Raw genomic sequence first — 13,931 nt, 5'->3', positions numbered from 1 at the left:
GCCTTCAATCACCAGGAAAAATAAATCACAAAAATTAAAGGAGAAATAAATGAAGTACAGAAAGAAAAACAACAGAAAAAATAAGCAAGCCAAGAAGTTATTTCTTTGAAAGTATTAACAAAATCAGCAAACTTAAAGGAAAAGAGAGAAGCCTCAAAAATCAAAAATAAGAAATGAACGGGGTGATATCATGATGGATCCAAAGGGGGAAGCAAACAAATAAACCAGTGATACGTTACTCTGGAAGACTTCGGAAATGTTGTCAGGAGAGATCAGTCCCTGGAAAAGGACATCATTCTTGGTAAAATAGTGTCCACCCCCACAAGCCCCAAAAGGAAGGCTCTCAACAAGATAGACTGACACAGCGACCTCAACAATGGGCTCAAACATAAGAACAACTGTGAGCTGGTGCAGGACTGGGAGTCTTGTGTTCTATTGTACAAGGGCTGCTTTAAGTCAGAACCAACTCAATGGCACTAGTAGCAACCACATGAAAGACTGTGCTCGCAAACATTTGAAAGCCTACAGGAAATGGAAACACTCCTAGGACCATACTATAAACTAAAATTCGCTGCCATCGAGTCCATTCTGACTCACTGCATTCCCGTAAGACACGGTAGAATTGCCCCCTGTGCATTTCTGAGACTATCAGTTCTTACAGGAGTAGAAAGCCTCCTCTTTCTCCCTTGGAGCAGTTTATGAATTTCTAACTGCTGACCTCAGCAGTTCAGGCTTCCTCAGAAGTACACTATCTACCCACATTAACAAAGACTGAGGTAGAAAACATCAATAAACCCATACCAAAAAAAAAAAACCCAAAAAACAATATAACAGGCCATTAAGAGTCTTCCAACCAAGAAATGTCCATTGCTAGATGGTTTCACTGGGGATTTCTACCAAGCATTCAAAAAAGATCTTACATTAATTTTAGACAAACTATTCTACAATAGAGAGGACAGCAGACTCCCAAATTAATTTCACATAGCAAGCATAACAGTGATACCTAAACCAGGCAAAGACATAATCAAACTAAAAAACCACAGACCAACATCTCTCATTAACATAAAATGCAAAAATTCTCAACAAAATCATGGCCAACAGAACCCAACAATACATCAAGAAATAATAAAAACATGATCAAATGAGATTTATATAAGGCACACGAAGATGGCTCAACATTAGAAAAACAATTAAATGTAATCCACCAAGTACACAAAAGATAAAAACCATATGGCCATAGCAGTTGGCACCAAAAAGGGCATTTGATAATATTTAATGAACATTCCTGATAAAAACGCTCAAATTTCTCAACATAATAAAGGTCAAATATGAAAAGCCAATGGTGAACAACTCACTCAACAGGTGAAAACTAAAGTCATTCCCTTCGTGCTTGGGAACCAGAGCAGGAGGCCCTTGATAAATCACTCTCTCTCAATTTTATAAGTCTTAACTAGAGATTCTGAAATTTGCTCTTCATTTTTAAGTAGCTAAGGCAAATGGAAGAAATGGTGATTCCAACGAGTTAAACAGATAATTTCAAAAGGGCAATCTAAGAAGACAAAGTAAAATATTATAATGAAATGTGGCACAGCCTGAGTTAGAAAATCAAAAAGGATGAATATACTCAGCATATCTTACAATAAAAAAAAAATCAAGCCTCAAGTTGCAATACTGAAAACTTCTATTGGCAAAATATTGAATGATGCAGGAAGCTTGAGATGAAGTTGAAAAGAATACACTATCACTGTACTAGCTGACATTCAACCATTTCAAGAACCAAGAGTATGGAAGGAAGAAATTCGAGCTGCACTGAAAGCCTTAACCATAAACAAGGCTCCAGGAAATAACAAGACATCAACCAAAATGTTTCAACAAGCCGATGAAGCACCGGAGGCATCCACACATCTATGTCAGTAAATTTGGAAGGGAGCTACTTGGTCCACTGACTGGAAGAGATACATATATGCTCCCATTCCAAAGAAAGGTGACCCACCAGAATGCACAAATTATAGAACAGCATCGTCAATCTCACATGCATGTAGAACTTTGCAGAAGATTCTCTAGCAATGGTTGCAACAGGGATCTGCCAGGGGTTCAGGAGAAGCTACGGAACAAGGGACAGCACTGCTGACCTCAGATGATCTGGGCTGAAAGCAGGGAATACCAGAAAGATGTTTAACTGTGTTTCATTCACTATGCCAAAATATTTTACTGTATGTAACAAATTATGGATAGCCTTCAGAAGAAAGAATTCCAGAATTCATAATTGTATTCATTTGATACCTGTACACGAGGGGGTAACCAGAAAAAAATGGATTTTTTTCAAAGCTCAGTATTTAAAATGTTTTTACAAAACAACTTTATTACCTTCAAAGTACTCTCCATTACACTTGACTCATTTGTCAAATTTGCAATTTGACAATTCTTGGAAACATTTTTCAAACCCATGTTTGGAAGGCTGACAGCACCTCCCTTCTTTTTTGCTTCACCTCTTCTAAGGGGTCAATCTGCTGTCTTTTCATGTCCCTCTTCACATGTGGAAACAAAAAGAAGTCACATGCAGCAAGGTCAAGGGAGTAAGGTGTGTGGGACAAGAGAGGCATACTGTTTTTAATCTAAAATTGGCACATTGAGATGCAAGATTGCTTAAGCAGGTGCATTGTTGTGATGGCAAAACCAGTCTCTATCTGCCACAAATCAGGCCTTTTTCTTGCACACTGTTAATGCAATCTTTTCAGAACTTCTAAATAGAAAGCTTGAGCAACTGTCTGACCGGGTGAAATGAACTCCAAATGTTCTACAAGTCTACATGTTTGTCCGTTCAGGAAGTTAACAGATGTCCAGAACAAGGGTTGTCATTAATCAAAATTTCACCTTTTTGTGAAATGGGAAAAACACTCATACACTTGAGTTTTTCCTATAGTGCTGTCCTTTTAAACTGTGTTCAATATCACTATAGCTTTGAAGACATTTTTTTCTGAGCAGGAAACAAAATTTCACAGCCACCTGCTTTCTCTTAAATTACCATCACTAGAAACAAGATTCACGCAAAACTGCTGTTACAAAAAAAATGCACTGTGACCAGAACCTTCCCAGGCGACACCACTGAGTGCATTGACTCAAGGTGATGTGCTCAATGCTTGCCAAGTAGGAAACAAGAGTACTACAAAAGCTCTGCCCAATGCAATTCTGGGTGTTTTTTTTGGGGGGGTACCCCCTCATTAATAGAAAGTTGTTTGAACAGAAGGAATACTATGGTAGTTACACAATCTGGTGCCAACTTGATACTATTATGAGTGAAGGGGTGAAGCTTGATGACCTCATTTGGAGGCACTATGGAGATAAATAGCTCGCTGGAGGTGGGGCGTGCACACACACGCACACACACACACACACACACACACTGTGAAACACTCCTGTTGACAAAGCCACAAAGAGCTATGCTGAGAGAGCCAGAGGCCTGGATCTGGAGGAGCCACGTGAAGAGCCACACCAGCGCTGAGATGCTTCCACTGCCACTAAATCCACAAGACTTCCCACCCACTGGCCTGTGATCTTCCTGCATTTGGCCTCACTGCATGTGCCGCATGAATCTGAAGAAGAATGTACAGACTAGGCTAATGTCAGACTTTTGAACTTGATCTGGACTGGGCTGGGAGGTTTTCTTAATAAACAATTACTCTTCCATGTAAAGCTCTTTCTTATGCACACGAGTGTCTATGAGTTTGTTTCTCTGGTCGACCCAGACTGACACAAATGCTGCATGGTTTAAAATCCTAAAAGGTATACATGAGGACTGCATCCTGTTACTATACTCTTAAAACCTGTAGGCTGAGCAAACATTCAGAGACGCTGCATCATATGATGAAGAATGAGGCGTAAGGATCGGAGAAAGTATTATGAACAACCTGTGAGGTTCAGATGACAATCTTGCTCACGGAGTGAGGAGGGCCTGATAAGCTTGCTCATGAAGACTGAGGACTGCAGCCTGGAGTGTGGATCACAATTCAATGTAAAGACACCGAAAATGCTCACAACTGGACCAACAGGTGGGTAATATCTGATAAATGGAAAAATACTCATGCAGTCAAGGACTTCATCTTGCTTGGACCCACAATCAATGCTCATGGAAGCAGCAGTCATGAGATCACACAATGCACTGCTTTTTAAAACGTTGAAAAGCAAAGATGTTAGTTTGAAGACTAAGGTATGTCTGACCCAAGCCATGGTACTTTCAATCACCTCATAGGCATGTGAAAGTTGGACAATGAATAAGGAAGACCAAAGAAAAACCAACTCATTTGAGTTGTGGTGCTGGAAAATAATAACCGAAAAGTACCATGGGCTGCTAACAGGACAAACTGTCCTGTCTTAGAAGAAAGTAAGCCAGAATGCCCCTTAGAGGCAAGGATGATGAGACTTCATCTTACACACTTTGGAAATGTGTCGAGAGATCAGTCCCTGGAGCAGGACATCAGGCTTTAGGAAAGCAGAGGGTCAGTGTAAAGAGAAGGCCTTGCACGAGATAGATTGGCCCAGTGGCTGTAACAGGAGCTCAGACACAGGAGAAATTGTGAGGACTGCATGGTGCTTCATTCTGTTGTGCATAGGGTCACTATGAGTCAGAGCTGACTCAATGGCACCCGTCAAGAACATCATTCCCCAACCGCCACAGTAGTTGATACAAGGATCGATACTCCTTTGTCCTTTTAACGCGGTTCTCAACCTGTGGTTCTCAACCTGTGGACTGCGACCCCTTTTGGGGTCGAACCACCCTCACAAGGGTCGCCTGATTCATAAGAGTAGCAAAATGACAGTGATGAAGTAGCAACGAAAATAATGTTACGGTTGGGGGTCACCACCACATGAGGAACTGTGTTAAAGGGTCGCAGCATTAGGAAGGTTGAGAACCACTGTTTGAACGCATTACCTACTTCTGAAATTTAAGTGTTAACTGCTGGGTTTCTATTTTATGTATGGTTTCTAATTACCTGTTTATTTTGATAATTTGTTCTTGAAGGAGCCCTTGGGCACAGTGGGTTATGTGGTGGACTGCTAACTCAGTCAGTAGTTTCAACCCACCAGCAACTCCATGGAAGCATAAGGAGGCTTTCTGTTCCGTGAAGATTTATAGCCTTGGAAACCCACAGGGGCCATTTTACTCTGTCCTATAAGGTTGCTGTGAGTCAGGTTAACTCAATGACAAGTTTGGTTTGATTCTTGAATTATGCTCGTGAATTTTAGAGTTTTGTTTGTTTTCTTGATTTTTACCTATAATTTTCTTCAGTTGTGTGGGTTTTCACTATCGAAGAGTCCTAAAAACCATTTTTTGAAATTCCTACTTAGGTAGCTGTATTACCATTTCTTCCCCAGAAAGAATTTCTGGCCCCGTATTTGATTCATTTGCTTGAGCCACTGTGTCCTATTTCTTTGTATTATTTAAAGATGTCTCTTGTCTCCAAGAGATTGTAGTATTCTTATAACTATACTGAAATATGTACACTTATTTTGCCCTAATATTTCATTTCATTTTGATATATCCAGGTCGGTGGGGTAGATTTACTATTTTGATCGTTAATGTTGTAGCATCTTGGTGCTCGTTGCTTGCTTGCTGGTGGGAGGATAGTAGGTGGGATTAAGGGTACAAGTCTGCTTCTAGGTCATGTAGAACAACGGAGGGAGAGCAGAGCAGGAGTTGGCCTTTATCTGTTGTCAATCCAGTAGTGAAGTGGTGATGGCGCTTGTCCAGTGGGTTGGGAGGCAGGTTGGATGGGTGTGGCTGGCTAGTGAGGACACAGTCACTGTTCCCACCAGATGGAACAAAAAGAACAAGTGGTGCAGCTGCAGGCACAAGCATACGCAGCCAACCTGAGGTGGTTGGTGCATGCCACCCAATCCTTGGGATACACATTGCCAACCATGGATGCAATGGGTGTGCCATGCACAATTCATAAGAACATATACCCTGGCCACCAGGTAAGGAACACAGCTGCCTATGTACAGTGTACATCCACCAAGTGCATGTTGCCAATGATGGAGGTGGGGTAGAAAACCAACCTAATTTCTTCATTGCTGGAGACTCTCCTGAACACTGCACAAACATTTATTAAGTACACATAAACTCGATACTTAAATAAGTAATAGATACTTAATCTTATTTGTTATATATGTGATATACAATTTGTTTAATTATTGTTTCAAATAATATGTATTGAGGAAGTCAAACGTTTTATAATTCAGACTGATTTCCTCACTCTAAGATTTTACAAGCTCATCAAATATATCTATTATTGCTGAAGAAATCTACTGAATATAAGTTTTTAAGAAATAGCTTGTTAACAATTTAATTACTTCAAATGTAATTGTGAATAATCATAGAGCTTTTAAGTATACTTGCAAATATAAAAATATAATTCAGATACAGAAATCCAGTTAAGTGAAAATAGATACTAAGAAAAATTTTAAATTTGGTTAAATAAATAATGAAAAAACATTCAAGTGAAAATATGTGGAGGGAAATTAATCAAGATTTAAAGAAACGTATTTAATTAAAATAGATGTAACTAACATGTTACTTCAATTACATTAAAACATACATTTAAAAAGACTTAAGAGACTCAACCATATCTACCTATCTACAATATAAATAAAATAAAATGTTAAAATTTAGGGGCAGATAACAATAGAGCATATAGTGTCTGTCTATAAATAAATGGAAAGGAACAAACAGAACAAATAGAACATAACCTCCTGCTTTCAGTGCACACCATTCATTGGGGAAGAGTTGAATACTTGTTATTACGATCACTTTCCCCATCGGATATTTTCTACAAGTACAAATAAATTATATAAAATTAGAGTCATGTTTATTGAACCATTTTTTCACAAAGTACATACTGAGTGCCTACTATTTATATGCTATATGTCTGAGAGTTCCTAACTCATTGAAAGGAAAAATTAATAAAAATGAACAAACTGACAAGAGAAAGTCAATTAAGGATAAAGAATGTCAGATGCCAAGTTAGTAAGTCAAAACCAATGAAAGGGAAAAGATATAAAAAATGTTCCGTTGTTTTATAAAGCATTAAAAAAAAAAGAGTGCTCCCACTATTGGAAAATCAAATTTAACACATACTGCGAATGCTAACAACTGTTTTTCTAGCCTGTTGTGAGAATGACATATTGTTGCATATTCTCTCAAAAATGAACCAAGACAAAATCTTAGTATCTCTGGTGGTCAATTTAGACCAAGTTAACTTTGGTGTTTGGTTAAATAACAAAGGGATAGGATTATGGACACAGTTCAGCAACAAATTTTTCATTAAGGTATGAAATCATGCCATGAGTTCCAAAAAAAGGGTTAGTTGTATAAATTTGGGAAATAATCACTCATGCAAAAATCAGAAAATACCTGTACCGAGCCACCATGTCTGTCTGCTGCAAGGTGAGCTCTCAAATGGTGGGGATTTGCCTGCTGGGAGTCCCAAGCTGCCCTGTGGTCTGCCGACTGCCATTTATTTAATGCATATGGCATGCATGGAAGAAGAAAAACCCAATACGTTATACATCGCATCCTTAAATATATTAAAACAAGTGTATAATAGGAAATTTAAAATGCCTTCACTATTCTGAACCATGTAGTTATCTTTGCATGGTGATGTGGAGAGATTTTAGTAAAAGCACTGAAATTATGTACTAACAATAGAAATAAAACAAAACCACAGAATTTAGAAATTTATATATGAAAGGACTGAGATTACAGACCCAATCCTCTAAACTTTAAAAAGTTAACTAAGAACCCAGAGATGCCCAAGAAAGAACTCCAAGTAAATAATGAACACATTAAAAAGGCATCTGTCTGCATTCTTACCACAGAGATCCCAGTGGTTTTCAAATGAGGATCTACTTTTAACAGGGTTAAAATCAGAAACAAAAACAAAAAAAACTCATAGTCCTTAGTTTACTTAGAGACTTAGAAAACATTTCTCTCTTGCTTAGGATAACCTGCTTTGGATTATGAGGACGATATGAAAAAAAATAGAAAATTTCTTTTTAAATAGTGAGATGTCGCAATAGAACACCATGAGGCTGTAAGCACAACAGAAGACATCCTACATCCTATAGCACAGGGGTCCTCAAACTTCTTTAACCGGGGGCTGGTTCACTGTCCCTGAGACCCATTGAAGGACTGGACTATAGTTTTTTAAAAAAACTATGAACAAATTCCTATGCACACTGCACGTATCTTATTTTGAAGTAAAAAAACAAATGGGGCAAAAACACCTGGCAGGCCGGATAAAAGTCCTCAGTGGGCCGCAGTTTGAGGACGCTTGCTATAGGAGATCCTTTAATTCACTGATCTCCTTTTACTGGTTCAAATCAAAAAACTATTTTAGGAATTTATAAGAAACAAGCTAATAACTCTTAATATTTTTAGATCCCTTAATAAATCTGCATGCTAATAACCACATACAAGTAGCAACCTATAACAAAATTAAGAATGATTGTGTAGTAAGTTTTCTGTGTTCCAGGAATGTGGAATATTAAGATGGTGGAAGTCCGCAGTATTTATATTTCAATTACATTTGATCTGTCTTAGCTGTTTTATGTTTGTTATTTAATTTTAAGGAAAAACAATATCATCCCCATTTTATTAAGGCATTGAAGCACTTAGATATTAAATACTTCTCTAAGGTCACAAAGCTAGTAAGGAGTATAAGAAATATTCAAATTCAGAGCCTCGTGCTACTTCTTCTTAGTATGCACCTGGCTCTTTACCACAATTACACATATTCTAAAGACTTTGTCTGCTCTTTCCTTTCTTCCCCACCCCCTGCACCGCCCGTTTCCCCAACCCAGCCTAAGTCTAAGAAACCACAATAAAGGATATTTCTGTATATTTTAAAGCTGCTGGCTACAACCCATATCTTTAAATTAGGGTTGGTTTCAAATGCCAACCAACTGATCTCTTGCCTTAATGATTCTCAAGTGCACAGTCGAGTAAAGTTTCCTCACAGATTTCTGTATTTCTCCAACATTTTCAAACTCTACTCCTAGGCTTGAGACTACAGCAGCTCTATCCCAAGGTTCCGAGTGTGGGTTAGTGTCAGTATGGCCCACTTACAGAAGCGGGCAGTGGGCTTCTTTGCTAGATGAAGCTTGGCTCAATACTACATAAAAAAAGAACATAAATATTTGCTTTGCAATTCTTATGAGAATTCAAGAGGTTCTTTAAAGACAGTACATATGGGATATGCAGTCTAGTAGTTCTCGAATTTCCCTAATATTTGCATTTCTGAAGAGACCTCTATGACTTTACATTATAGCAAAGAGTTTAGGCAGCAGTTTGATTTATATGAAGGGAGCACATGGGTTAAGGATATTGCTGACCAAGGTAATCTTTTGGGGAAGAAAATTGCAAATTCAGGAGATACAATTGATCAATGGCACTAAGATTTCTATACTAAACTGTAAGAAGCAAAAGTCTATCATCTATGTTTGGAAAGTTTGTTACAATTATATCCTCTAAGTAATTAGGACAGCTCTAGAATATCTTTTTATTAAACCCACCAAATCCTTAACCCACAAATAGCAGATCTGTACTTTAAATGATAATTGATAAGCGGTGGCACTGTGGTACCTGAATGAGTTTATGTGAGTTGTGAGTTAGGCACTCCCTAGGAGTAGGCTTTCTACTCCCATAAACAGGTACCATCTCAGAAACCAACGAGGCTCACTATGAATCAGGATTGGCCCCATGACAGTGAGTGAGACACTGGGTGTCTCCAGGGGAGGAGTCAAACCTGTCAATCAAGTGGTAGCTTGGGGTGGCCTTTTGTATGAGAGTGAGGCACTTTGGGAACTGCTTCTCTTTCTGTCCCTCAGCCTGCTTGCCTGCTGGAACTCTAAATTTCTTGAGGGTTGGCCCCATGTGGGCTGTCCACCCCTGAGAGCTGCAGGTGCCCTGCCATTCCCTGCCATGTTCCCACTAACCTTGGATCCCCAACTCTGGACCCATCAGCCTGCAATCTTCCTGCTTCCAACCTTTCTACATCTCTAGCCAACCGCTGTGTGAGTCTGAAGAGGGATTTAAGGAACTAGCACTGTACCTAAGGACTGGACTCGGATTGGGCTAGGATGCCTTCTTGATCTAGCAATACTTCTTTATATAAAGCTTTTTCTTACACCTGTATGAGTGTCCCTGGAATTGTTTGTCTAGACACTCTGGCCTAACACAGGTACTCAACGTTTCATACACAACTCCAGGAAGAGGGTAAGAATCTTTACCTGGAGACATTACAAAGGATTTGACCATTTGAAAGTTCTATCTTAATTTAAAATTTTTTTTATTGTGAACTCTGGGCTTCTCAAAAAATGTAAAGTTTAATGTATTTTCAGATAGCTAATAAGAGTTCTTTTCTAGATACATTTTTCTTGTGAATAAGAAGTCACTCTATTCAATGTTTCTCAAATTCAATCAACCATAACTGTTTTACTTTACTACAACACATACAGCTCAAGTGGAAAACGTCAGAGAACAACAATTGCTATCTTCTTCCAAGTACACTCAAGAAATTAATTTATAGGTCTGATTTATAAAGCCAGAAACTGTATGCCTTCATTTCCTCACAGAGTTATTTCTCATTACAATGTGTATTTGAAGTAATTTATTTATGGAATCCCTAAGACTTAACAGCTACATGCTGAGTGGCTAACCAAAAGGTGACTCAAACCCACCACAAGCTCAGCAAGAGAAGAGAACAGGGCAAACTGCTCCCTTGAAGACAATCCTAGGAAACCCTGTAGGCGATTCTAAGCTATCATAGTGGGTACCTTTGAGTTGGAACATCCTTGATGGTCCACAACAATTTGTCCCAGTTTTGTGAAAGTCAAATTCTAAGACAAAGCTTTATAAACTACCTGTATTTTATATCACAATGTGGTTAAATTTCTCTAAAGTCTAGTGTTTTGTTTGCTGTGGTTTTTAAAAAGCAGTGTACTTTGCCTTGGTTTTCCCCACTTGTTCTAACTATCACGTAAATTCTGATGGGACAAACGTAAAAAAACAAAAGGACAGTACACCGTATTCTTCTCCAAAAGGGCAAAAGCTACAAAGTCCTACAAAGGCACTGTTTTCAATTTAGGGTGATAGTTTTGTTGTTTGTTTTTTTTAATGTAAAGATAGCTTCAATTAAGGCTCTTTTTTTAAAAAAAAGGTGAAAATATGGCTGCAAAACATCAACACCTTTCCATTACTTTACCCAGAAAACATGGACTCGTCACTCTTGACCAATCCCGTCTACTTTATCTCAATCGACTTTCTCTATATACTCTCTGCTCCAATCAGACTGGACTCCTTGCTATTCTTTAAATTCTGCATTTTAAAACCTCTGCTTCACATTTTATACTGTTCACTCTCCACAACATGCCTTTAATCTGCCTTCAAATATTCCATTCATTCCTCAGGTTTCCTGCTCCATCAAATGTGTATAGTTCCAATGCAGTTTGTAGAAATAATTTTCACCTAATAGAGGTCTATTTTGTAAGATATTTATCATTATAGTCCTTTCAAAACCACTCACAACAAATGCGATTTACTGGAGATTTACTATGTGCTAGGAATTAACATCAATTATTTTAATATCAAAATAAGGAAACTGAGACATTGAGAGATAAATTAACTTGTCCAGAGTTGAGTCACATCTAGGTACACAGGAAGTCAAAGATTGAGTGAACTTTTATCTCCAACAATGCTTTTAGCCACTCATTAGAAAATTATGCTTATATTAGCTTACATTTTCTGCATTTAAGCAGTGTGTAGAATAGTACCTTTCAAAGAGTTAACATGTAATTGAACTAAATTACAACCATGGGTAGAACAATCAACTACTATTACAATTCATTCCAACAGGATATTCTAATAGAATATCAAATATTTCTCTAAGTTTCTACTAATTTATATCACTAATTAGAAATTTAAGATTACAAAGATATAGGCTAGTTATGGTTTTTGTAAAGACATTTTTCTTTAGGCTAATAGAAAGGGAGTATAGGTAAAAGATGAATATATTGTCAAAAATTACATTTTCAAGCTCAATGTGTGTATGTGCATGATCTGTTAATTTTTTAAATATCTATTTCGATTCTTCAATATGTATATATGTATGTATACACAGATACATAAAGCTGCCATCTGGATATGGTTCTATAACAAATATATTTAAATTATCAGAGGCAATTAAAAAACAAACTGGAAATTTCATATCCAAAATAACAGCACACCTGATTTTTGGACTGCTGCATCTTCTCCCTGTGCTGCTGTGCTTCTCTGTTAGACGACAGAGCAGGGTCCTGCTGAACCGCTCCAACTGGAGTAGGCTGCAATGTAGAAGCAATTGGTACTGACTGATACGTTCTATTGCAAAAATGTTAGGTAAGATAATTTTTTATGTAACGGGAAAAACACAAAAATATAAAACAAGATTAATTTAATGGTTTAAAAGATAGCTCAAAAAGGGGTTCTTGAAGCTAACAAATTAAGCAGAGACACCAGAGCTATTTTAAGAGTATTTTAAACATATTTAACTACTTTAAGTATTTATTTTTATATCTACAACAGACCTGAGTTAGATCAAAGAAAAGCTAAAGGTTATTGCTGCTTTCAAGCTATTTTTCCTGTCATCACAATGAAAACATATTTGTTAATGGCTCTGGTTTCCAAAACTAAGGAATAGGCTAAATAAATTATTTGTAAAAAGAAGTAATTTTATACAAAATAGTAAAATTGCTACTGCCAACTTTTTGACTCAGATTGGTTAATAAATTTTTAATTCAAATAATTTAAAACCTGATGCAAACATAAAAACCAATAAATAAGTTAATCAAGATTCACATCACAGATCTCACACATGTTTAAAATTAATAAATTCTGCAGTAAATCTACTGTTCAAAACTACTGAGCTTTTTAGTCCAAAGTATGAGTAAAGATAAACTAACACTGCCACAATTGAAATTTTTAAAATAAGTCTACTTATTTTTTAATGAATATATTTTTTTTAAGAATTGTCTCTTTAAGGAAAGAATTTAATAACATTTCTTTAAATAAGGAGCAATCATCTCACAATTGTGACAATAATTTTAAATCTGTAAAAACTGAGTACATTTAAAAAATTTAAACATGCTCCAATTTATATGTACCAATCTAAGAGACTACTTATATTATCACTGTCTTGAGTGCTATAATAATTAAAACTTATTTTTTAAAAGCAACAGGTATTTTATCAGCTACCAAGGAGAAACAAAAAACAAAATTAGCTGGCCCTTTTAAATGACCATACCATCAGGGTATTATGCCCCCCCAAAAAATTCATATAAGAACTAAATCAGAAGTAAAACACTGAAAATAACTTATTCTAAAGTATAGGAGTTGAAAAAAAATTCTAGGAATAATTTTAGAGCTGTGCTATGTCAAGAAATGTTCACACAAAGGAAATAAAACCAATTTTTTAAAATTGCTTATTCTCAAATCTTTTCAAGTGAAGAGTTTATAATCTTAAAAAGAAAATGAGGAACAATAGGATTCACTACCATAAATTAACAAAGAGGCCTCCAGGCAGCCAGAGGCAGATAAAAATCAGGTAGATCCAGGAATGGATTTTGGGCTTGCACTTAATCCTAGCTCCAATCTAGGAAAAAGTTGTCCTTACAAAATGCCCCTGCTTGATACTTGCCCTCATGAAGGAAACACAGAACATATGCGAGCCATAGTAAAGTGTAGTGAAGAAATTAGATGATGTCCAGCTCTCAGTAGACATGCTCTGGAGTCTTACAGGCTTGTTTCCCAGAAAGCAGCCATGTAAGTATGATGTCAACTAAATCCACCTGGAGGAAGCACACTAATATCTGTGATCCAAGGATAGTTAATTATATAA

General features: G+C 37.1%; 1 protein-coding gene across 9 annotated transcripts in view; it reads right to left on the bottom strand.

Annotated features, from left to right (window-relative positions):
• CSNK1G3 (casein kinase 1 gamma 3) overlaps positions 1-13,931 on the bottom strand; it is a 148,477-nt gene that overhangs the window by 22,510 nt on the left and 112,036 nt on the right. For 5 of the 9 annotated variants that reach the window (XM_075541456.1, XM_075541455.1, XM_075541454.1 and 2 more), the window contains exons 10-11: positions 12,283-12,378; positions 7,412-7,507 (exon numbers count right to left, since the gene is read on the bottom strand). In XM_075541456.1, the coding sequence (XP_075397571.1) occupies positions 7,412-7,507; positions 12,283-12,378 (192 nt within the window). The remainder of the gene's footprint in view (positions 1-7,411; positions 7,508-12,282; positions 12,379-13,931) is intronic. The other 4 variants (XM_075541459.1, XM_075541460.1, XM_075541458.1 and 1 more) reach the window with 1 other exon arrangement.

The sequence above is a fragment of the Tenrec ecaudatus genome, chromosome 2 (genome assembly GCF_050624435.1).
Source record: "Tenrec ecaudatus isolate mTenEca1 chromosome 2, mTenEca1.hap1, whole genome shotgun sequence".
NCBI classification, from domain to species: Eukaryota; Metazoa; Chordata; class Mammalia; order Afrosoricida; family Tenrecidae; genus Tenrec; species Tenrec ecaudatus.
This window is presented reverse-complemented; position numbering and strand designations above follow the sequence as displayed.